Source organism: Pseudorasbora parva, chromosome 21 (assembly GCF_024679245.1).
Source record: "Pseudorasbora parva isolate DD20220531a chromosome 21, ASM2467924v1, whole genome shotgun sequence".
In the NCBI taxonomy this organism is placed as follows: Eukaryota; Metazoa; Chordata; class Actinopteri; order Cypriniformes; family Gobionidae; genus Pseudorasbora; species Pseudorasbora parva.
The window spans coordinates 25,399,007-25,425,956 of record NC_090192.1 but is presented as its reverse complement, the minus strand read 5'-3'; the positions used below and the strand labels follow the sequence as shown (position 1 = coordinate 25,425,956).

The 26,950-nt window shown below is 37.7% G+C and overlaps 1 protein-coding gene across 2 annotated transcripts in view; it reads left to right on the top strand.

Moving 5' to 3' along the window:
* Window positions 1-1,544: 1,544 nt before the first annotated feature.
* opn4b (opsin 4b) overlaps window positions 1,545-26,950 on the top strand; it is a 44,203-nt gene continuing 18,797 nt past the window's right edge. For both annotated transcript variants that reach the window (XM_067430214.1, XM_067430213.1), the window contains exons 1-5: window positions 1,545-1,808; window positions 18,078-18,220; window positions 20,741-20,874; window positions 26,260-26,463; window positions 26,685-26,856. In XM_067430214.1, the coding sequence (XP_067286315.1) occupies window positions 1,665-1,808; window positions 18,078-18,220; window positions 20,741-20,874; window positions 26,260-26,463; window positions 26,685-26,856 (797 nt within the window). In that variant the 5' untranslated portion in view covers window positions 1,545-1,664. The remainder of the gene's footprint in view (window positions 1,809-18,077; window positions 18,221-20,740; window positions 20,875-26,259; window positions 26,464-26,684; window positions 26,857-26,950) is intronic.

Sequence of the window (26,950 nt, the reverse complement as noted above, 5' to 3'; positions counted from 1 at the left end):
AAGGGCAAAAATATTCCAGATACGGTTTTACCAGTCCATTTACAACCTTAGAAATTGACCTTAGAATGAAATGGTCTGATTTTGCCTTATTTGGAAGGGTCATAAATAATTACGTTCAGCTCTGCTCTGATTGGCTCATTTTAGTAGCTCACACAAGTGCAGTTATTCAGCAAACACAATCACAAACAGCACAAGTGGCTCGTGAGTCCTGACAGAACACAGACCGACTGAATGACATAAGCAGAAAATCTCAAATGGAGATGCTGAAATGCAGCTTGCTTACTTTATTGGTGGTTGCCAGATTTCAGTCATTTAAAATAATTAAAAAGAACACATATTCTATATATCCGGTGTTTTACTTAAACGTGCCAATAAAGACACCAGTAAAGAAAGTAAGCTGTATTTCAGCATCTCCATTTGAGATTTTCTGCTTATAGTGTCATTCAATCTGTCTGTGTTCTGTCAGGCCACTTGTGCTGTTTGTGATTGTGTTTGCTGAATAACTGCACTGAGGACGAGTCACAGCTACTGAAATGAGCCACGCAGAGCTAAAAGTTATTATACTGTGACAAGTGTTCATTTCTTTAATTTAAGTTTCTTAAGTTATTTTCTTAAGTCTGTTATGTTAGGATTCACCCATTTTTCAGTGGTCTTTTTCAAGCACAAGATTTACATATGAAGGAGGAAATAATGGTGTTTGAGGCTAATGGTATGTTAGTTCCATGTACACAACTTTTATTATTCAACTATGCAAAGGTAAAAACAGTTTTCCAATCTATAGGGCGCATTTAAAAATAGTTCCACAGGTGCCACATGTGCACATGTTTATGGTTCATTGGACAAGCATTTAAACATCTTTGAATAAACATCTGTAACCCTTATTTGGATTTTGTAAAAAAAAAAAAAAAAAAAAAACTCTCTCTCTCTCTCTCTCTCTCTCTCTCTCTCTCTCTCTCTCTCTCTCTCTCTCTCTCTCTCTATATATATATATATATATATATATATATATATATATATATATATATATATATATATTAATAATAATCAGTGTTTTATTTGTATTTTAGAAAAATGAATGTGTTGTCAAGAGTGTCCATAACATTTTAATTGTCAGCTCTGGGGGTCACACTGATTCAGCATTTTGTTTTGTTTTTGTTTTTTAATTGTAGCACTAGGTCTGTGCTGCTGAGCTGACTGTCTGTTAATTAAAACTGTTTCTGAATCTGAGCTGGATATGTGGTTTGAGAAAGAGAGAGAGCCAGGGGAGGACTGGGGACTGAGCATGTGCAGGTTCTTTACATATAGGCTATTGATATGAATGTCCTGTTGGCATATATTCACATTGGGTAAACAGACACATGAGGCTTACACTTGGTGTGATTATGAAAGGCTTAGCACAGAGCTGTTGTGTTATATGTGGGGTGCTTGAGTTTGCTTAACTGAGCATCCCTCCTCATGCGTACTCGAATCGGCACATGGTTCCTGGCATTGACAAACTCATCACACACACACATGTTGGCAGTTTAGCTCTGGGTTGCTGACAGAGAGGCAGAGGAAGACATCCAAACCCTTCTTATATAGTAATGCTGTTTCTAAGGTTTAAGCTAACTCCTTTTGCCTAAAAACTCTGAGCTCCTCTCCCTGCGCACGCCGCGTCCACTGCGATGAACGCTTCGCGCTCGGTCAGCATGGGAATCCCCACTCAAGTCCCTAACAGAACCGCGGTGAGCGCGGACACATTCGCCCCGTGGAATTACAGCGCAGTGAACGCGCACAAGCTGATGGAGCTGCCGGCGCGAACCACCACGGTAAGATTATGGAGTTTATAATTGAACCATGCGTTTAGTGGTAGGGTGCGCGCGGATTCTGATTAATCTGTGAGCGTATACTGCTCTGTTGTAACACATACCTGATCATGTGTGTTTGACTTTAAGACAGCTGTATATTATTAACACAAATTAAAAATGGAATGAATATTTTAAAAAGTTATCGTTAGAGCGCGTGCGTAATCGGAAGAGCGTTGGGGAAGTTCATCCGTTCCAGCTCGTTTCAGGTTAACGGGTGCGAATTGCGATGACTCTCTCCAAAAAAGGTAGTCAAAAGTACATATAAGTGTTTTACATGCGTTGTTTAAAAATCGTTTTATTGAGCTTCAATATCCACAAAAGTTACAAGCAGAAGGTTGTTGAGTCAATTACATTTACTTTAATTAGGCCTATAATTGCAAATTTAGTTACCAAACTCGTGTTAAAGAAGAGGGAGCTCGGATATTCAGTTTTAGTCTCTCCACATGGACATACAAGGATTTGCCTCATAAATGTTTTAGCTACCTCATTGTTAGCCTCATGTGCGTGACATCGTTATGCATAGTTCATTCACAATTGTAAGTTTAATGAACCATTGAAACGTATTGCACGTGCCAAAATGTATGATTGAGACTGTATATCTTAAAACACTTAACAACAAAGGATAAACAAGGCGAATTTATGCTCGTTTTAATTAGGAACATTACCTAAAATTACTGCATTAAAATATGTTTAAAAGACGTTAGATATAGTAATACAATTTCGAAATGTTTAAGTAAGGAAATTCCAAGTTTAATGTATTTTCCAAAGACCCCGTGTTACCGTACCTGGCTGTAGACAAGAGAATTAAATATGTTGCAGCAATATCTGAAATAATAGTAGCTATAGCAGCTATACGTCTCCCATCAGAGGAGCAATCGAGTTCATGTACAAGATGTAGCTGTACGTATTCATTCTGTGCAGTTATTTCGAGTTATTGCTCAACAACAGCAGACATGATTGATATGCATTTCTTTGATTAGCTTGTATTAAATAAAGTTAGTCTAAAGAGTAAACTAAATATTTAATGATAATATTAATAATAATGACCTTTCGTCATTTTATTCTGTTTTTCTGCAATGCCCACATATTCATTTGTTTCTAGAAATGCATTTTATGCATGTTAGACATTCTTGTTTTTAAGGGTAATTATAATGGTAGCCTACTCATTTCTCATAGTGATAAGACACGGACATATTTGAATCAAGTCTCTAAAGTCTAATCTGTATGGTGTCTTTGTGATCGTGTGCAGCTTGATTTCAGGCGCTCACTATCACCCACACACACTCCGGAGGTGTTACAACACGACAAGTGGAATTACTCAGCAAACGTGCACAATAACAGACCCAGACAAAGCAAACTGAGTAAGAATGTCAGTAGTAGTCCTATAGAATCATGTGGGAATCTCGCACATGGGATTCATTTCTTTAAGAGGTGAACTATTCCAGAATATTTCCTGTTTGGCGATTAAAACGAGTACTTGGACATAAAAAATTGAGAAATGCTTTATCATTTCATCACATAAAAATGATATTGAAATAGAATGATGTGGGGTCTTAAAGACGAGCTTTATCCAACTTGAGGGCTTTAAACCACATTTTAATAAAACATAATACTACTCAGGAAAACGATTTGCTGGTGCTTTACTGCCAGTTGTCCTGTATGTTTAACAATTCAAATGTATTGATTAGTTGATTGCCTTTATTGATAGTAATCTACACAAATGTTAGGAGTATGCACAGTGCCATATTAACGAGTGTTATGGCATTTTTCAAACAGATGAGGGCCCTGTTCTTCTCATGAATCAAGACTTTATTTTTTAATGTCATAGCTACAACACAGAGCTTGCATTAATATGCTGATGTGATGCGGATAGAAAGCTTAACCTCTATATCTTCCATTGGCCTAATTTGATATTCTTCAGTCCATGTATTGTTTTTTTGAAAACATCAATGGCAGTCATTGTGAATCTAACTAGTTATTTTCACCCACCAATGGAGCACTATATATTAGTGTATAGAATTGATTTCCCATCTGGAACCTTGTGTCATTGTGTGTTGTTATTCCAGCAGCTGTGTACTATTAAATCGCTGTTTTCACCTCTCACCCTTCACCATTTCATTCAAAACAACAGACTGATTTAAGGTGTGGAGAGAATTGATGTGTGGGAGATAAAAAGTGATGCAAATGTGAGTTTGAAAAGGAGCTTGAAAGGAAAAGTGAAAGGTCATGGTTGTACAGGGTTGTATTGTGCCAAAGACATTTGTAATTGTCAGCGAGGCTCTCTGTGTTTGCCTACAGCTAATATTTGAGCATCTACATCAGTCAAACAGTTTGTGATGATACTGCTTGACAATTAGCCTTTATGGTTGCATAAATTCCCCAAACCAAAGGCCTGAAATTAAATGTTGAGAGCTGCCAATGTGGTCTCAAAAACAACAGGTGGAATCAGCTTTTTTTAAAAATTGAAATAAAGGAAAAATACCAGCGTTTGCCCAGCAATAAAAGCAGTGAAAATATAAATTGAGCATGTGTTTGTCTTAAACAATAAATGCTGTTTTACTCAGAAATATGGTAAGGACAATGGTGACAATGGTTAATTCATAAGGCTGACATGACCCTACGCTACTTTGACGTTCTGGAAATTTGACGGTTATAGGATTTTAGCCTAGCTTGGTATTCTGTTGGGAAGCTCTATAGTACAGAATGATTTATTACTGTAGCATTTCAATGTTCTTCTTTCATAGTTCTTTCGAGGTAGACTTTGTGCTCCCTTTGATAGATGCTTGACTTGATAAAAAAAAGCTGTTTAAGTTCACTTGTGTTTGAGCAGGATGAGTCCATGGTTTATTTGCAGTTTGTTCAGTGTGCATTTGAATTGATTCCTGGCTTGTCAAAGATAGAGAGCAAACATGTATTTGCTTCTGATTTTATATACAGTGAGGAAAATAAGTATTTGAACACCCTGCTATTTTTCTTTAAAAAAATCCAGAAATCACAATGTATGATTTTTTAACTATTTATTTGTATGATCCAGCTGCAAATAAGTATTTGAACACCTGAGAAAATCAATGTTAATGTTTGGTACAGTAGCCTTTGTTTGCAATTACAGAGGTCAAACGTTTCCTGTAGTTTTTCACCTGGTTTGCACACACTGCAGGAGGGATTTTGGCCCAGTCCTCCACACAGATCTTCTCAAAATGAGTCCGGTTTCGCTGAGAAACACAGAGTTTGAGCTCCCTCGAAAGATTCTATATTGGTTTTAGGTCTGGAGACTGGCTAGGCCAGTGGTTCCCAAACCTGTCCTTGAGGACCACCAGCCCATTTTGTATGTCTCCCAATATCTGACACACCCATTTCAGGTGTTGCAGTCTCTACTAATGAGCTCATGAGTTGAATCAGGTGTGTTAGATGAGGGATACATACAAAACGTGCAGGGTTGGTGGTCCTCCAGGACAGGTTTGGGAACCACTGGGCTAGGCCACGCCAGAACCTTGATATGCTTCTTACATAGCCACTCCTTGGTTATCCTGGCTGTGTGCTTCAGGTCATTGTCATGTTGGAAGACCCAACCTTGACCCATCTTCAATGCTCTAACTGAGGGAAGGATATTGTTCCCCAAAATCTTGCAATACATGGCCCCGGTCATCCTCTCCTTAATACAGTGCAGTCGCCCTGTCCCATGTGCAGAAAAACACCCCCAAAGCATGATGCTACCACCCCCATGCTTCACAGTAGGGATGGTGTTCTTGGGATGGTACTCATCATTCTTCTTCCTCCAAACACGTTAAGTGGAATTATGACCAAAAAGTTCTATTTTGGCCTCATCTGACCACATGACTTTCTCCCATGACTCCTCTGGATCATCCAAATGGTCATTGGCAAACTTAAGACAGGCCTGGACATGTGCCGGTTTAAGCAGGAGAACCTTCCGTGCCATTCATGATTTCAAACCATGATATCTTAGTTTATTACCAACCGTAACCATGGAAACAGTGGTCCCAGCTCTTTACAGGTAATTGGCCAGCTCCTCCCCTGTAGTTCTGGGCTGATTTCTCACCTTTCTTAGGATCATTGAGACCCATCGAGGTGAGATCTTGCATGGAGCCCCAGTCTGAGGGAGATTGACAGTCATGTTTAGCTTCTTCCATTTTCTAATAATTGCTCCAACAGTGGACCTTTTTTCACCAAGCTGCGGGGCAATTTCCCCATAGTCCTTTCCAGCCTTGTGGAGGTGTACAATTTTGTCTCTAATGTCTTTGGACAGCTCTTTGGTCTTGGCCATGTTAGTAGTTGGATTCTTACTGATTGTATGGGGTAGACAGGTGTCTTTATGCAGCTATCTACCTCAATCAGGTGCATCTTATTTAGGATAATAAATGGAGTGGAGGTGGACATTTTAAAGGCAGACTAACAGGTCTTTGAGGGTCAGAATTCTAGCTGATAGACAGGTGTTCAAATACTTATTTGCAGCTGTATCATACAAATAAATAGTAAAAAAAAATCATATATTGTGTTTTCTGGATTTTTTGTAAATTTAGATTGTCTCTCACAGTGGACATGCACTTACGATGGCAATTTCAGACCCCTCCATGATTTCCAAGTGGGAGAACTTGCAAAATAGCAGGGTGTTCAAATACTTATTTTCCTCACTGTACAGGTCCTTCTAAAAAAAAAATAGCATATTGTGATTAAAGTTCATTATTTTCCATAATGAAATGATACAAATTAAACTTTCATATATTTTAGATTCATTGCACACCAACTGAAATATTTCAGGTCTTTTATTGTTTTAATACTGATGATTTTGGCGTACAGCTCATGAAAACCTCAAACAATTTGCTTAGTGTTTTTAATTAAAAAAAAAGTCAACCTTCAAATAATTATGTTCAGTTATGCACTCAATACTTGGTCGGGAATCCTTTTGCAGAAATGACTGCTTCAATGCGGCGTGGCATGGAGGCGATCAGCCTATGGCACTGCTGAGGTGTTATGGAGGCCCAGGATACTTCGATAGCGGCCTTAAGCTCATCCAGAGTGTTGGGTCTTGTGTCTCTCAACTTTCTCTTCACAATATCCCACAGAATCTCTATTGGGTTCAGGTCAGGAGAGTTGGCAGGCCAATTGAGCACAGTAATACCATGGTCAGTAAACCATTTACCAGTGGTTTTGGCACTGTGAGCAGGTGCCAGGTCGTGCTGAAAAACCAAATCTTCATCTCCATAAAGCTTTTCAGCAGATGGAAGCATGAAGTGCTCCAAAATCTCCTGATAGCTAGCTGCATTGACCCTGCCCTTGATAAAACACAGTGGACCAACACCAGCAGCTGACATGGCACCCCAGACCATCACTGACTGTGGGTACTTGACACTGGACTTCAGGCATTTTAGCATTTCCTTCTCCCCAGTCTTCCTCCAGACTCTGGCACCTTGATTTCCGAATGACATGCAAAATTTGTTTTCATCCAAAAAAAGTACTTAGGACCACTGAGCAACAGTTCAGTGCTGCTTCTCTGTAGACCAAAAGTGGCTTGACCTGGGGAATGCGGCAACTGTAGCCTATTTCCTGCACACGCCTGTGCACGGTGGCTCTGGATGTTTCTACTCCAGACTCAGTCCACTGCTTCTGCAGGTCCCCCTAGGTCTGGAATCGGTCCTTCTCCACAATCTTCCTCAGGGTCCGGTCACCTCTTCTCGTTGTGCAGTGTTTTTGCCACACTTTTTCCTTCCCACAGATCTCCCACTGAGGTGCCTTGATACAGCACTCTGGGAACAGCCTATTCGTTCAGAAATTTCTTTCTGTGTCTTACCCTCTCGCTTGAGGGTGTCAATGATGGCCTTCTGGACAGGGTCGGGTCGGCAGTCTTACCCATCATTGCAGTTTTGAGTAATGAACCAGGCTGGGTGTTTTTAAAAGCCTCAGGAATCTTTTACAGGTGTTTAGAGTTAATTAGTTGATTCAGAAGATTAGGTTAATAGCTCGTTTAGAGAACCTTTTCATGATATGCTAATTTTTTTAGATGAGCTGTATGCCAAAATAATCAGTATTAAAACAATAAAAGACCTGAAATATTTCAGTTGGTGTGCAATGAATCTAAAATATATGAAAGTTAAATTTTTATCATTACATTATGGAAAATAATGAACTTTTATCACAATATGCAAATTTTTTGAGAAGGACCTGTATATACTCGGTGTGTGTGTGTGTGTGTGTGTGTGTGTGTGTGTGTGTGTGTGTGTGTGTGTGTGTGTGTGTGTGTGTGTGTGTGTGTGTGTGTGTGTGTGTGTGTCTGTGTGTGTGTGTGTGTGCGCGCGTCCACATGCATGAAGCTTGTTTCCTCCATGTAATAAAACATGTTTTTGAGACTATCTCACAATTTGGCATTGTAAACCCCCCACCCCCCTATTGCAAGTTTTTATCTCTGACTTTTCAACTCACAATATTTTTATATTTCATATTCATTTCTTGCAGTTGTTTATAGCTTGCAGTTCTGACTTATGATCACAATTTGAATAATACTTTATTTGATTCATGATCCTTGACTCCCTAGTGCCAATGGGTTTGACATGAAATGTGATGACATGGCATCAACACTGGCTATTGTATTTGATTGTTGGTGTAATTTTGTCATATGGATGCATATTTTAAACAAAAGAAAGACAGATATTTAACCAGAACATCTGTTCAACTTCAGTGACATTGACGTGTCCTTCAAGGCTTTCAGGCATTAGCATTTTTCTTAACATTTGAAATGATAATTCCCATGGTGGATGTTCTTTACGTGTCCTGATGCTTCTGTCTGATTGTGCAAAGCTAGTGACATGCCTTGAAGGGACATAAAGGATCAGACCCAGTGTGAAAATCTCCTTGCATACATTATAGAGATTAATTTTACATTGTTCCATATTAGAGTGCACATTAATTAATGGCAAATGTTAAATGGGCTTAAATTAGCCACTATGGGCCTTTCATTTTTGGCAACATATTGTTGATTTTTTTTCAGTTGAACATATTTTTTTTAATTTATTTATGCATGCATGTGATATATGCTTTTAACCTAAGCAGCATACAGTGCAAGGGACATATTTGATCAGAATGACCTCGACGTTGCTAGCGTTTTACTCTACAAGCCTTAGCCATTAAACTAGTTCGCCTCCTGACAAAGACATGAAATAATAATGAAAGATGTGCTGTGATTTTCCTTTAAGTGCATGGGTTGAGTCAGGTAGAGCAATTCAACTGAAATCTTTGTAATTAAATTGTTATTATATATATATATATATTTAACCCTCTGATGCATTTATTATTTAACTATAAAAATATAAAAAAAATATTTAAATGGTGTTGTTGTTGTTGTTGTTGTTGTTGCTGTTGTTTACTTTAAAACAAGAATATAATCATTCTCAATCTGATTTGTGATGTGTTTTGAAAAAATTGCAATTGCCAATTTAATAGATGATAATAGTAAATATCCAGAGGTGCTTGGGACATCAGAAATAATTTTGTCATAGACTGAAAAAGACACAAGGGCATATAAAGAGGGCAGTCATGTAGAATTAGTGTAAGACTGTTTGTCCACCAAAGTGTTTTACTAAAGCCAGCGTTTATAGCCAGCAGCTTGACGAGGCGCTGAGCATCTTCACTCTGAATGCTGCATGAGTTGAAAAATTATCGAGTTGATTAATTGAAATGAAAAAATGAGACTACTATTTTTATTTTCAGAAACATATTACCTGCGAAATCAGATAGTAACACTTGAGTGTATATTCCGTATCATAGAAACCAAAGCCTCTCAACTGAAAATAACTCTCAAACATGCGATTAGATGTTTTCAGAAGAGCACCTGCCATTTTCAGCTGGCTAAAAATGCTTTGGGGGACACACAGCCCAACAGACAAATGTCTCCATCCAGGGTATTTTGGATGTAGCATCACACACGCAATGACTAAAATGTTTTTTAAAGATCAGTCCACTCTTCTGAAGGTTTAAATAATGTTTCACTACATTAAGAACTGCCAATGAGAAGCAAAGAAAAATGGGTCAGTGGTATCAGTTAAAGCATGCATATATTGACATCATCAGCATCTCATGAGCTGCACATTGCTTTTTAAAAAATTGTCTCGATGTAATGTTTTTCCTAGTAATGTACATCAGTCAACAGGAATTTGTGCAGTTTGAAAACTTTAGCTTGAATTCAACTTCACCTTCCCTGAGGAAAGTTCTTTCAGGAAATACACCCCTGCTCTTTGTGGAAAGGTCTCAGCTTTTGTTGGACAGCCGGAGTAGATAATCTCCTCAAAAAGAGAGCAGTGGATCAGCCTTCCTTTATCACAGTTTCTGCTTGAGAAGTTTGGGGCCATGGTATTTAGAGATGTTCGTCACTGATCAGGAAACTGTCAGCTGACGGATTTGTAATTGATTGTGTGTGCTTTGCTCTTATCCTGACTGTTTCTACTAACCACAAGCTATCGAAATAAACAAGGCGGCACAGACAAACAAGTTCATTCAATATGTTGCTCTCAGTCTTTAAAATAATTCAAACATATCTATACTTAAATTGTTAACTTATTATAATTTTTGAAATAATTAAAGGCATAACATTATGACAACTTTCCTTATGGGCTGGTCCCTGTTTTGCTGCCTCTGACCCATCGAGACATGGACTCCACTAGACCCCTGAAGGCAGGGTTGCCAACTCTCACGCATCTGGCGTGATTCTCACGCTTTCAGGCTCTGTCTCACGCTCTCACTCCGCCCAACTCAATCTCACGCCAAATTGCCAAACCTGCTTTTGATATTAAACAAAGCTATAAGCTTTAATTTTTTTTATGTGTTTTAATGAAATTCAAACAATAAATAGCGTTTTGGCGCTAATGTGGCATAATGTTAAAGCCAGAGGCGTTGAAAAGCGGAGTTGCATGCTCTCATCTCCCTGCGGCGCGCGCTGGTCACGTGGCCCATGAGCGCTCAATACTTCTAGCGCCGTGCCAATGAATTTAAATGGCTTAAGCGGATACACAACAGTTTCACCATATAGATGTTTGCTGCAAGTTTTGGTAAACAGTACAGCATAGTGTTAGTGTTTATTGATTATTAAGTCAGTCATATTTACAGGATCGTTTTATTATGGAGAGTGATAGAGATTCAACATTGTTAACATTAATGTTATTCTTGTATTTAGCCCTCAGGTATTCCTTACTAATAGGTCACACTCATACTCATTAAATTATATTTATTGAATATTTTGAGGAGATCTTTTGGTACTAAATACTATTTGTGCAACAATTATTTTCAATAAATGACCACTTAAAATATTTTTCTTCTAATATTTGTATTTCTTCTCAAATTTATATTACAATTAGTGTAGTAATTAATATTAAAATAGAGAATTCCAATTCAAAGAGGCAAATTAGAGTCATTTTGTGGCTAAAAAATATTAGTTTATTTGTAATGCCATTAGGTGCCTTATGGCTCTTTAATAAATATACATGTATCTAATCTAGTTGCTCAAAAATATATTGCAGTCTTTGCATTCTAATAAATATTTAGATATGATGATCAAACACTAGATTTCTTTAAATGTGAAATTTCAAAACTTAAATAACTTGCATCCTAATCTTTTTAATGAATAATGATACTTATATAAGCACTCACAAGTGAATATTAAGGAATGGCACATATAATTTGACCCAAGAAATCTTTAAACTAGTGCCAAAACAAACATATTATTATGTACAGTATATATACTAGATATAAACTGATACTGAATCAAGATCAAAAGCTCCCCCCCCCCCCCCCCCCCCCCGGCCCCCAAAAAATCTCACTCCAACCTGAACTTAAAAGTTGGCAACCCTGCTGAAGGTGTGCCATGGTATCTGACACCAAGATGTTAGCAGCAGATCCTTTAAGTCCTGTAAGTTAAGTGGGGCCTGAACTTGTTTGTTCTGTACATCCCACAGATGCTCGATTGGATTGAGAGTTGGGGAATTTGGAGGCCAAGTCAACACCTCAAACTCGTTGTGCTCCTCAAATCATTCCTGAACCATTTTTTTGCATTGTGACAGGGCGCATTATCCTGCTGAATGAGGCCACAGCCACCAGAGAATACCGTTTCCTTGAAAGGGTGCTTGGGTAGGTGATACGTGTCAAAGTAACATCCACATGGATGGCAGGACCCAAGGTTTCCCAGCAGAACATTGCCCAAAACATCACACTGCCTCCGTTGGCTTGCCTTCTTCTCCTAGTGAATCCTGGTGCCATGTGTTCTCCAGGTAAGCAACACATGTGCACACAGTCATCCACGTGATGTAAAAGAAAACGTGATTCATCAGATCAGGCCACCTTTTCCCATTGCTCCGTGGTCCAGTTCAGATGCTTAAGTGTCCATTGTTGGCACTATTGGCAGGGCTCAGCATGAACGCCCTGACTGGTTATGCAGCCCTATGTGCAACAAATGTGTATACATGATGCACTGTGTATTCAGACACCTTTCTATTAGAACCAGCATTAACTTTGAGCTTCAGTAGCTCGTCTGTTTGATCGGACCACATGGGCCAGCCTTCGCTCCCTACATGCTTCAGTGAGCCTCGGCCACCCATGACTGTCGCCAGTTCACCACTGTTCCTTCCTTGGACCATTTTAGATAGATACTGACCACTGCAGACCGGGAACAGCCCACAAGAGCTGCAGTTTAAGAGATGCTCTGACCCAGTCATCTAGCATCACAATTTGGCCCTTGTCAAACTCACCCAAATCCTTATGCTTGCCCATTTTTGCCCAACACATCAACTTTGAGGACCACCATGACATCATTCTAACTCAACTAATGGTACAAATAAGCTCCTTGCGCTGAGGTGAAGTTTAATTTCCTCTACTTTATCCCTTTCTGTCTTTTTCTCTTTTTCTCCTTGTCTCTTTATATCGCTCACTGAATATCTAAGTGATAGTGACATTTTAAGAGCACTTCTCATCTATTTGTGCCGCAGAATCCTCCCTCCAAGAAACGGCACATGATCTCATTTAAATCCCTCATCGATAGTCCTAACAGAGAAGCACTGACATATGAGGATTAAAGCAAATATCAGTTCTGTCTCTTTAGATTAGGCAAAATGACAGTTGAGACCATGCGCATTGGATACACTGATTTCTGACTTGCTTTATGGAGTTTGTCTTCAGAAATTTAGCCTTTATATATTACTACATTTTAAAATGGTTGTGGACAGTAAGAATTTTATTTAATTTTTCTGAATAAAGTCTATTATGCTCACTAAGCCTGCCTTTATTTGATCAAAAAAGGGACATTTTCAAATATTATAACTTATTTATTTATTTATTCCTTAATATCACTGTTGAAAACTGCTGTTCTGCTTAATATTTTTCTGAAAACTATGATACTGAAGAGTATTTGATATTTGAAAAAATGTTTTTAAAATAAATATTTTGTTACATAACTATCTTTACATATGCACTTGTTGAATAATTGTCTTTAAATTTACATTTAAAATAAGAGTTAAAGGTGCACTATGTAGTATTTTTGCAGTAAAATATCCAAAAAAGCATTAAACCAGTGTTATTTATTTTGTTCAGTTGAGTTCTTACAATATCCCAAATGTTTATAATTTGTAAATTGTGAGACAATTGCTATTTTAACCAAGGAGCTGGGACATCTGAGGGAGTTCGCCTGTCAATTGCGTCATATATGCGTTACCCTCGGTTTTTGGCAGAAACACTTTACTCTTAGCAGTGTGCAACAAGTGTCACAGCAGAAGTAACGTCATAACATAATTTGAAACAAACTTAAATGTATCTTATATGATAAACAGAGCTTCGTAACCTCATATTCATGACCGGAAAAGCGGAAATGGCACCTGCGACTGTGTCCCGTCAAAATAAAAGTCCCGTTGCTCACGAGCCGTGTGTTCGGCAACAGTCGCACCAAGCGGCCTTGCTCAGCTCCACAACACTCTGTCCTGCTCTGCTTCATACTACAGTAACGTTAATAACCGCATCCATGAACATGATTTCTGTCTGAGTCCTATCCCAATTGTTTTCCACCGGATGTCCCAAGATTCTGAGCTCAAACTTGGCATCATCAAACTACACCTTTGTTTTGAATAGGCGCCCTCTAGTGGACAGAAAAATTACATAGTGCAGCTTTAAATTGGTCACTGAATTCATTTTTATTTATGTTAGTAGTACACCATGGGCACACAATTGCTGTGAATGAATCTTCTCTGAGTTCCCTTAACATGATGGAACAAGGTTTGGGAGAGCATCTGTGTCACAGGCCATGATTTCTGCGAACCTCCCACTGTTTAAAGAAAACCCAATAAATGAGTGGCTCAAATGAAATTTGAATGAAGAACACACCATATAAGAGTTGTGTGTTCATAGATGGTCTGATTTATGCCCAGACGGCTTTCCAGCATATAAAATTGAATAGGTGGATAGACAGGAATAGTGAGTGACTTCCTGAATCACGATTCAGTCAAGTCGATTTTAATCTGTTGATCATTTAGTGATAGGTTTGTCAATTGTTTGATTATTTGATTGTTGTGTTAGAAATGAATAACAGTCTTGGCAGAGAATGTCATTCATTGCAACCAAAACAAAATGTTAAAGGTGCCCTAGAATGATTTGAAACAATATGTTAAATTGTTCTCTGATCCCGTGAGTCCTGACCGTCCTGACAGATCGCAGACAGACTGAATGACACTTTAAAGCTACACTGTGTAACTTTTTTAGTTTATTCTTAGCTAAAAACTCTTTGTTCTTTCAAAAATTATATGTCCTCATTAATGTTTATTTACTTCTTTCAAGTAATAAAGTATTCTCCTAAGTTTATAATATGCCATTGAAAATACATACGGGTGAGGGGTTCGAATGCTGGTTGCCATGTTGCCCCTCCATCTTGAAAGTACATTAGCCAAAGAGGGACATACCCGTAAATTCAAGCTTCGCCTTTCGCGTTTTAACACTCGATGGCACCGTGTCGAATGTGAAGAGGGGGATTGCCATGCTAATCTTGGACTAAATCAGCCACCGTAGGAGTTAAAACGAAATCAGAATTGAGAGGAACAGAAACTAATGTTCACTGGATGGTCATATACCCATACGCTAGATGGGGGAAAATATCACACAGTGTAGCTTTAAGCAAAACATCTCAAATGGAGATTGGATAAAATGCAGCTTGTTTATTTGGTGTTTTCAGATCATCTGCGCACGAGAAAGAGCTCGCGTGTTTGCGGTTGCCAAATTTCAGTAATTAAATCCCCCAAAAAGAGCCTTTCTGTGAAAAAAAAAAAACATATACTATCCGGTGTTTTACCTAAACATGTCCAATCTGGCAACCATATGCACGCAAGCTCGCTCTCGCGCATGGATGATCTGAAAACACCAATAAACAAGTAAGCTGCATTTCAGCAATCTCCATTTGAGATGTTCTGCTTAAAGTGTCATTTAGCCTACATTTTAGACTTCATTTCATCAACGATATTGCATGTTTGTATAATGTTAGTCACAATGTAGGCTACGCAGTGAATGATGCACTCTGAAATACAAGCATGCAAAACATCATAGGCCTATACTTCAGTTCTCAAAAATATAAATATATAACTTATATTTTTATAAAATGAATAGCCTTGTCAAATGACTGTTGTTTTAACTTATATGGTGGAAAAGGTGATGTTTGCTAGAAGGATCGAGTGAACGATCTAAGCAAAGTATCTACGGTTGTATTTTGTAATACAAAATAATATTACCCTTTGTCATTAGACACACTACTTAATTTTGTATGGTACTTGGAGTTTCCTATTGTTACTGTACCAGCATCTTGCGTCATCTAGACCAGTGTTTTTCAAACCTGTCCTGGAGGACCCCCAGCCCTGCACATTTTGTATGTCTCCTTCATCTAACACACCTGATTCAACTCATGAGCTCATTAGCAGAGACTGCAAGACCTGAAGTGGGTGTGCCAAATATGGGAGACATATAAAATGTGCAGGGCTGGGGGTCCTCCAGGACAGGTTTGAAAACCACTGATCTAGACAATGCTGTCTCTCTAAGAAACTTTCAATTTAATCAGAAATTGTTTAAACAGCTAGTCAATAAGTGGATAAATCGCTACTTACTGCTTTCAGGAATACAGTTGCCACTTTCTTCAGTTTAAGACGCTGAGCGAAGCTTGCTTGAAATGGGGCGAACAAACAAACGATTTTGAGATAAATTGTTGTGGTATCCAATTATAATAAACCTCAACTATGACTGTTGACATATGACAACAGTCCCCTGCACAGCCTAAACATGACGTGTGTCATGAGAGCCGTTTTGCTATCCTCAAGTGTCTTTACCTGAAGTCCCGATGATTCGGCTGCGTCAGTTCCGCCTGACAATGAACATGTTTGGACTATGCAAATGTTGGGGGCGTGCATATAAATGATCCCTAACGCTTGTGTCACGGTTGGGTTTATGTTGAGAAGCACTTCTTTTTCCGTGGTGTTTTTGATTTACGAGATTTACGCATATTATTTTTATTATTATGGCAAGGTTAATTCAATTTTTCATTCTAGGGCACCTTTAAAGTTTGTTTTGGAAAATTGCAACTACACATGTAATCATGTGCTGCAATCCGATTATTGTATTACTTTTGAGACCCATAAAGCATAGAGGATCTGATGTTGGAGTAGATCAATATTGGAAGTGTTTAGGATTGACCAAACATAAATACAAGGTGTGCAGGTTCTTCCCCAGCTTTACTGAAGCACAATGATTGTTGCCTTTTTTGTTCTGCTTGAATAAGTCTTTTAGGCTGAGCTGGAAAAAAAAATGAAATGGCTCTTTTGGTTCTCTCTTTCTCTATACATTTTCTGAAACACTATTAAATGGTGAACATATCTAAATCTAATTTACTCAAGCTAAAACATTATTTTATCTGTTACTTAAAATTACATTATAGCACACAGACATAAACATAGGATGAACGAGCCATCTGATCGGATAAGTTGTGTTTAAAAAGATCAGCATTATCTTATCTTACACCTGCTTTTGTTTGCTGCTTAATTTTAATCTCAGCTGTTTTTATAGGTAATACAATATGATTCAAAGTTTTAACCCACTTTTTGGATTCAAAATCCAATTTAAACCAGGATAAAAACTGTAAGTTTTTAAAGCAGATTCTGCACTATTTATAGATCTAATCAAATAAGTATGTTTTTGATGCTGATCATACAAAGTCAGATGGTTAAATGTTCTTCCATTGAATCTTTGGATCTTTCTCAAGAACATGATCATCAGGTTTGAAGCAGAATGTATAAAACCAGTGTTTTTGCATAAAACAAATTTCTGCATTCTTCTTCTATTAGGATCAATGAGATGCCAAACTTACTTAAGGTCTCGTTTATTTTCCATCTGTTACATCATGAGCAAAGTTGTCCACATGCACACGCATTGCATTAATGTGCCGTTGATCTGCGGCAGATAATAAACTCATTAGTTCTCAAATGTCCTCTTCTCTCACTTTGCATTCGAGATGCTGAGCAGTCTTACAATATCCGCTATTGATACCATCTCCACATCCCCTTCTTCAAAGGCTAGCCATAAACATTTTCTAGTCATTGAGTGTTTTGAGAAATGTGAATGATTCTCATTATTTACTAGTCTGTATTACTCATCCATTGTATGCTCTAACTATAAAAGTGACTGAATGCTCTTCAGAGTGTCAATTCCACTTCTTTTGCTCTGGCCGGCTTCAGCCAATTGAGTCAATAGAGTGGTTCAAGGATTGATAGAACTATGGGTAAAATGAGGCTAAAAGTGGCAGACTAAGTCTAAGACGGTGAGACTGGTGAATCGAACTGCAGTGTTTGATGTACTAATTGCCTCTTAAGAACTGAGCCTGACACAAGGGCGAAAAAGGGCCACCGCTTGCCATTCTAAAAGCTTTTATGTGTTCTCTGTTCCAAGTGAATGCAACAGCTCAGTCCACTGTGCAGTGCAGTCTTCAAAAAAAGTAAATATGTCTGCTTAATTACACCTTAGCTGGCTATTGAGGTATTAAATGGGTATTATATAGAGTTTTCTGGAACTAGGGGATTTGAAAGAAATGGTCTCTTGGTGAATACGATATTTAAGTAATGTAAAAATCAACTATTAAGCTCCAGTGTCCTTAACTAAGCAGTACATTGTCCTGCTCTGAAAGCATCTCCTGGCATTCTTTGATTTTTTCGCTTTCCACAGGTGGCAATGGTGCAGGATGTTCGACATCCTTTCCCCACTGTTGATGTCCCAGACCACGCTCACTACACCATCGGCTCTGTCATTCTGGCAGTCGGCATCACTGGCATGGTGGGAAACTTCTTGGTCATGTATGCCTTCTGCAAGTGAGTCCGGTAATATCTTGTTTGTGTTATAGCCAATGAAATTCTTGTTAGGTCTGCTCTTGTGCAGTCATCTTTGCACTACAATCTGCATATTAAGATTTAGCCGGTTTTCTAAACTGGGGTTCATATCAGCACATCAGGCAATTCATAAATTGATGAAAAGCTAATAATTAATTAAAAATTACAATTTTATAATACATTTATAAAAAAAAAAACGAATTAAAATAAAACACTTATTACGTGTCTTATTACATTACATTTCTGCCAAAACACCATAATTCTTCACTGTTAGTAGCTTCAAGGTAAAATACATTATATCACACGACTGTATAAAACAAAGACTGTGGCAGCACTGTGCGGGTATTCACATTTTAAAGTTTCCCATGCACTCCAATAAAAAAAAAAACCTCAGTGTCTATATGGGGAGAGAGTGTCTCTTGCTTTGCCCTGTCAATTCAGATGACTAACCAATGAGCAGCTGTCCCTGCATGATGGGCCGTGGCAAGAAAAAGAAAAAAAAATGCATCGGCCCACCATGAAAATGCCCAGTATGCACAAGTACCTATCCAGCCCTGGTGTGGACTTTTAAAAAAAAAATGTAGAACATTTTTTAGGACTATATCTTTATCATTATAGTTATCATACTTGTGTGAATGGGGCTTTAGACTCTCTAAATGAGAGAATTAAGGGAACAGAAATGATGCTATTATGTAAATATTATAGTTAATAGTTAAAGTATTGAAGTATTGGGACACCCCTCTAAATGGTAAATGGACTGCATTTATATAGCGCTTTTAACAGACCCATGGCCATCCAAAGCTCTTTACATCTTGCCTCTCATTCACACACCGACGGCGGTGTCAGCCATGCAAGGCGCCATCCAGCTCGTCAGCAGCTGGGGTTGGGTGTCTTGCTCATGGACACCTCAACACTTGGTCAGGTGGAACCGGGGATCGAACCATCAACCTTCCGGTTTGTAGACAATCAACATAAACCACTGAGCCACTGCTGCCCCAATCAAATAAATTATTGAATAAATGATTTAAATAATAAATAAATTATTCAATAAATTATTCGAATAAATGATTGAATTCATGCATTCCAATCACTTTCGTGGCAACAGGTGTATAAAATCAAGCACCTAGGCATGCAGACTGCTTCTACAAACATTTCTGAAAGAATGGGTCGCTCTCAGGAGCTCAGTGAATTCAAGTGTGGCACCGTGATAGGTTGCCTCCTGTGCAATAAAGTCCATTTGTGAAAATTCCTCACTACTAAATGTTCCACGGGCAAATGTTAGTGGTATTATAACAAAGTGAAAGCAATTGACCATTCATAAAGAACCACCCCTTTAGTTATCATGTGGTGAAAAACGCATCACAGAGCAAAGAGGATACTGACAACGCACTGACAGACAGGACAGAACAGGTTACATTTAATATGAAACAAAATCTTAACTCTTAAATTGTTTAATTTTTTTTAAAGAAATGTAAACAATAAATACTGTTTTGTGGCTCTTGCATGATGACAGGTCGCTGTAGCACAGTTAAAGCTGCTAATGAACCGATCATCTCTTTATTCCAGTTCATTTATAGCATCAAATAAACATGAATGAACTTCAGAAGGAATGTTGTTTCAACCACAGAAAGACGTCTGTACACACCGTTTTTCAAGTTCAAGTCCACAGATGTTAATATGCAAACTGTCTAGACTGGACAATGGTGGATTTGTCAGATGTTGGATTATGATTGATCAGATCACCTGTCAATCGACTCTGGCAAAGGGTGAATTGGCAACAACAGCAAAGGGTTAAATAGGGTTCGGCGATGTCTACCAAATTGGCATCAGACAACATTGAAACATTGCAATGGACGATGACATCGGGGGGGGTTGTGTTTGAACGTTGGTTAATGTGGTGCTCATCTGGAGAAAGAGTGAATGCGCATGGAGCAGATAGAACTTGAAAGAAGTGCGTTTGGCTTTAGATAAAAACTACTAGAGGATATAGCGCTGAAATATCATTACCACAACCAAGTTTTAATGCTTGTGGTGTGATCCGCAACGCTGTTTTGGCACTCTACTTATTTAAATTGGAAACAGGAGTCTTGCAGTCTCGCAGTCCAGATGGAAACATGCCGGGGTCCGGATGCGGACCACTGTCCGCCATTTGAATGTCATTGGTTTAGTTTGTTAAAACATCTAGCCTATAAGTTTGCTGTTTTTTTGCATAAATTCTTTAGTGTTTGTAAATGTATCTTATGTAAATGTATCTGTTCTGAAACTAATTTGGATTGGGAACAAGTTCATTATTTAAAAATGGAATGTCATTACAGTTCATGTGCATGTAAAGGCAGGCGTCCCAAAAATGTTGCCAATGTAGTGTATGTATATCATTTTAGATACATTATTCTTTTAAATATTATTATATATAAATAACAAAATATAAAACACCACTGACACTGATGAGCTGCTTCTTCTCTCTTTGGCAGGTTTTGACAGTTCTTTTGTGTATCTTTTCAGGAGTAGGAGTCTGAGGACACCTGCCAACATGTTCATCATTAATCTGGCTCTCACTGATTTTCTGATGTGTGTCACTCAAACACCAACCTTCTTCATCAACAGTATGCACAAGCGATGGATCTTTGGGGAAAGAGGTAATCCAGCTGTCAGATGATCATTGGCTCTTGATCAAACCCCTGGGCATTCATAGCTATTTGCCCAGATGCTAAGAAAGAGGGAGATGTCAAGACAACTTTGCAGGGTATCTTTTAACATCAGATTATCTTCACGAGACTGATTCTAGTGCAGATGAAAAGAAAGTATAACAGATAATGATAAAGGATCTCATCTGGAGAGGGATTATGCATTGATGCATAACTGTATCCAGATGAAGGAGAAGGAACGCCTTAGTGTCCAGAGAGGTCAAAGCATATCTAGAAATGAATCAGTGTTCAGTTAGCTTGGAATATGTTGCCAAATTTGCAGGGACTGGAGAAATATTTTCATATCACCAGCAGTGATGCCAGTAACGCGTTACATAGTAACGCGTTACTCTAATCTGACTACTTTTTCCAGTAAGGAGTAATCTAACGCGTTACTATTTCCAAACCAGTAATCAGATTAAAGTTACTTATCCAAGTCACTGTGAGTTACTATTTTAGTCATTTTCCATAGTTAAAAACGACAGCTTATCAAAATTCTCAGCCCGGGGGCTGGAGCCGTGTTTTTTATTTATTTATTTGTTTACATTGTTACAGCCATTAAAATAGTTCAGTTTTGTTTTTAATGTCAAAGTAGTTATTTTTCGTTTCGTTTTTTTATTATTCTAATTTAGAAAATGTTCAGAGCAATTTTTTGTTTGTTAAATTAAAGTTTATATAGGCAAGACAATTCAAGAGTTGGTTTGAGAGACTAGGCTATTAAACATGCGGTTAACTCACTGGGTCGTCACATAAAAAAATTAAAACTTTAATTTAACAAACAAAATTTGCTCTAAACATTTTTCTAAATGAACTTAAAAAATAAACGAAACGAAATATAACTACTTTGACATTAAAAACAAAGTAGGCTAGTTATTATACCACCACAAAGGCATTTTTGACGAGCTGGCAGGCTGATAGATTATAGCCTACTGCTCGCAACGGCGCTCAAAAAAACCGAAACGGGCTACACAATCTAAACAAACAAAAAAAAGTACATGCAGGTTGTCTTATAGCCCACCTTACACTTCAGCAAAATTAATATAAATCCGATCTTCAATTCCCGCAGTATATGCTCATTTAATGGAGTTCACATCAAAGCAAAAGATTCCAGCATTTTATTCAGCAGCTCATTTCAAATTCAAAGATCGCAATATGAGAAAGAGAGTGACCTAAGCACTGGTAAGATCATTAGTCTCATTATTTTATATTGAAGATGATTGTGTTTTGTGTGACTTATTTTAAAGTTTCATTTACGGCCATATGCGTTGGCTTGCTTTACTCATTTGCAGCGATGTTGCAGTAGCACCATCATATCTATCTGACTACAACATAACACGCTCTCACACATTTATTTTTTAATTATTTGCCAGGAGTAAAATTTACACATGTGGTTTAAACAACCAGATATATTTACATTTGTCCGGTTTAGTTTGAAATGCTTTCATGCACCTTCTGAATTGGTTTGTTTGAGTGATCGGAATTAAATACGTCTCGAAAGACTCTCGGAAGGCATTTAGGCCTACTCCTGGTCATTTCGCAATCAGATAGATACCTGTTTAGAGAAAATGAATGAAGGAACCAGTTGTAAAAAGGCCATAACTCTAGCAGCTGCACTGAAGAAACGGACTCTTTAACACTGCGCAAGCCATATCTTGACAGTGGCGCAAGCTATCATGGTCTCATGTTGTTTCCACCAGCACATCTCATTGTTCATTTTAATTATTAAAATAAATATAAAACGAAGGAGAAGCCTAAAAAGGGGGCGTAAAAAAGTCGGGGCCGTCAGTCTCGGGCATAAATGCAATAAAGTGTGTTGCCAAAAACGGTTGTCATTTCTATTTTGAGGCGGCAGCGGTGTTGTCGGCAACTGCTGAATGTAACTAATAAAGTAACTTGTAATCTAACTTAGTTACTTTTAAAATCAAGTAATCTGTAAAGTAACTAAGTTACTTTTTAAAGGAGTAATCAGTAATCAGTAATCAGATTACTTTTTCAAAGTAACTGTGGCAACACTGATCACCAGACAGATAATCTGATGAATCACTGCAAAGAAAAATTATTAGGGATCCTTTTGGCTGTTTTATCAAGCATGGGGAAAACATAGGTGATTATATTTTTATCATCATAAAAAAATGTTTAAAATCAAACATTTTTGTAAAATCACATTGAATTAACTGTTTAACAAACTTAATTTGTTCAAAGTACTTTTTTCCTGCCTCATGATTTAACTGATAATTTATATTTTTAGCTGTAGTGTCTACATTTCTTGTAGTTTAAAAAAAGCAAAAAAGGTTTGCTTTCCTGATCAGTTGACAGTTTTAGTGGTTCATAATGATTAAACGTTTATTTTACATTTTTTTTTAGTTTGTAGTTCTAAAACCCAGAAGAGAATGCACATATTTGAGTTTTTTTTTTCGCGATAGCAGTTAGTGCATCATGACTGAACAGCTCCATACAAAGGCATTATATTACAAATGTGATTTCTCATTCTTTAAAGTTAGAATTTAATAATATTAGTCATAATCACCTCCTCCTTAAAGCACAACTGCATGATTACATATTCATCTGGTAGCAAACGTGGAATTTATGTGATGCTGTAATGTCAGGCTTTCGAATAACGGCACTGATAAAATGTCAGGTCATCCGAGAATCCCTTGATCACTGATGGTCTTGTTTAAATTCCAAACCTTTTAAGCACTTAAAGTGTGTTCTTTGAAGTGAAGTAGCTGCTGTTTGATTGATGAAGTGGAATGAGCTCACTCAAACTCTCTCCAGGTCTCTCTTCAACCTGAGGTATCTGTGAGAGATCTGCCATGCTTCTTCTGAATGATGTTTAATTAAAAAAAACTCAACAGTGCTGTAGGGCAGCGTTATAATATGGTGTCGAGAAGAGGGAAAGACAGAGAACTATGACACACCCATTCACAATCATAATGTGAGTTAGACCCTTTGCGGATCAGAATTTGACATGGTTTGTTTATCTCCTATGCATTCTCTTATTAATAATAACTGAGAATCTTACAACCATCCTCAGTCATACATTGTTCATACTGTCTCATTGTTAATATATTATACAAGGTGGTATTGTAGTTTTAAAATCAGAAAAGCATTGCCCCACAATTCCTACATTTTTATAGAATTTTGTTTAAAAATGCTCTCAGATTTTGTTTGGTCAATTGTTATTCTGTGATTTTTCATAACAAGTGCAATCAATTTAATTACAACTAATTTAAGGTCAGCTTCATGACCTCAAGGCTCGATTATTGTACTGCTCTACTGGGTGGTTGCCCTGCACGCTTAATAAATAAACTTCAGCTGGTCCAAAACGCAGCAACTCAAGTTCTTACTAGAAACGGGAAGTATTACCATATTAGCCCGGTTCTGTCAACACGATGCTAGCTCTCTATTAAACATTGTATACATTTTTAAATCTGGCTAATTACTTGATCACATGTTTATACATTAACTCTAGCTACACTGCACTGATAAATAGTCCAGTCAAGTCACCTTTATTTATATAGCGCTTTTTACAATACAGATTGTTTCAAAGCAGCTTTACAGTGATAACAGGAAAATATTGCAAACAAGTTTGTGTTTGCTGTACAGCAGATCTAGAAGAAAATAGTATCATAGTCCAGCTTAAGTAAGTTCAGTGATGGTTCATTTCTGTTGTAAAAAAGTTATTAATCAGAACATTCCGAATATTTATCCAGTTCCATCTGGTTGAAGATCGGAGACATCACGCTGGTATGGAGACGGGTTTTTTGAGGATTAGTGCCACTGGCTGTCATGTCAATGAGGCCTTCACCGAGGAGAGTCTAGTTGACACAATCTCTGCTGACACTTCAGGGATGCGTTGTGGTCGTGTCTAGGCAGAGGTCCACCATCTAATCTGTTATATGGCCCAATTTCGGCTGAATACAGTAATCCTCTGAATAAACAGAGAGACTTATATTTGCGTAGATGCCATCCTTCTTATGACATAACGAGTACATTTAACTTATTTGAATCATAAAAAAAGAAAATGCTCTATGTGTTTTCCAGGTTAAAGAGATGTGTTTTTAGTCTAGATTTAAACAGACCGAGTGTGTCTGCTTCCTAAATAATGTTAGGAAACCAAAAATTACACATTTTAAAGTTTAGGTGCTAAATAGGAAAAGGATTGACCACCAGCAGTTTATTTTGATATTCTCAACTGGACAGAATTTTGAGCATTAGGAGCTTGCTGAAGTACTGAGGAGCTAAACCATTTAGTGCTTTGTAAGTAATTAGCAAGATATTAAAATGTATGCAATGTTTAATAGAGAGCCAATGCAGTGTTGAAAGAACTGGGATAATTTGATCGTACTTCCTGGTTCTAGTAAGAATTTGAGCTGTTGCGTTTTGTACCAGCTGGAGTTTATTTATTAACCGAGCAGGGCAACCACCCAGTAGAGCAGTACAATAATCTAGTCTTGAGATGATGAACGCTTGAACTAACTTTTCAGCATTTTGCATTGAGAGCATATGTCATAATTTAGATATATTTTGAGATGGAAGAATGTGTTTTTTTCAGATGCTAGAAATGTGGCTTTCAAATGAAAGGTATCAAAGAGCACACCCATGTTCCAAACTTACGACTAAGGCTTGACAGAATATCCAGAGCTAGGCAGGTTTCTAGCTTACCATGTGCAGAGTTTTTTTTTTCTCAATAATTAGAAACTGTTTTTTTTTTTCAGAATTAAGTTTAATTTACTAGTCATCCAATTATTTATGCATTCCGTTAATTTTATGAATTGGTAAGTTTCGTCAGGACATACAAAAAATATAGAGCTGAGTATCATCAGCATAACAGTGAAAATATACATAATATTCAAACATTATGAATATACCATTAGCAATATTTAAATTAGTAGCCAATAAATATGGTCTTTTCAATGACATGCTCTTTACTTGTACCCCTTTCCAGTCTGTACAATGAAAAACCTGTTCATATTAGTAACCTTTCCAAAACAATTATAGATTCACAGGTTTATAGGGTTTTTCATTATTATTATAATTACACATCCTCAGTTGCCAGCTTGTACAGCTTGAATTAATTAATAGGTATTTCTGTGTTGATAAGGAAAACATGTTCTCTTTAATCTGCGGCCATTTTCAGCCTTATTCTTTTCAGGTGTATGAGTGCCGTGGTTGACTTAAATGGACTCTTCATGATTTATTATTCATGCAGTATGGAAGAAACAGTTTGAAGGACTCTTGTTTATTAATGCAGTGCTGGATTACATATTCAGTGCTTTATGAAATTTGTGATTGTTTCTTTTTACAATATTCCTTGGTTTTTCTCTCTATCCACAGGCTGTGAGTTATATGCATTCTGCGGCGCTCTGTTTGGTATCTGCTCAATGATCACGCTGATGATTATTGCGGTAGATCGATACTTCGTTATCACTCGTCCTTTGGCCTCGATTGGTGTTATGTCACGCAAACGAGCCCTGTGGATACTTTCCGCAGCTTGGGCGTACTCTATGGGCTGGAGCCTGCCTCCGTTCTTTGGATGGAGTAAGTACTTACTTAACACTCACTTACCTGTAGCGTTTTATCTGAGGAGACAAGAGAGGCATTTCATTTTTAAATTTGAGATTGAATATAAATCCCTGAATGTATAAATCCCTGGTTTGCTAAAAACTCCAAACCCAGAGAGAGAGTTTTAACTCGTTATTTCAGATGCCCGGACATATACGCTATGCACAGCAGTATGTAATTGTGCTTTATATTCACAGGTGCTTATGTTCCTGAAGGTCTGCTGACATCCTGTTCGTGGGACTACATGACCTTCAGTCCTTCAGTACGCGCCTACACAATGCTGCTCTTTACATTTGTATTCTTCATCCCGCTCTTCGTCATCATGTATTGCTACTTCTTCATCTTCAGGGCTATCCGTGATACCAACAGGCAAGTTCTTTAACTTTTTCTATGAACGTGTTTGACCACAGGTCTGAACCAGAAAGAGTAAAAATACAGGGTTTTTTTGCTATGGGGAATTGTA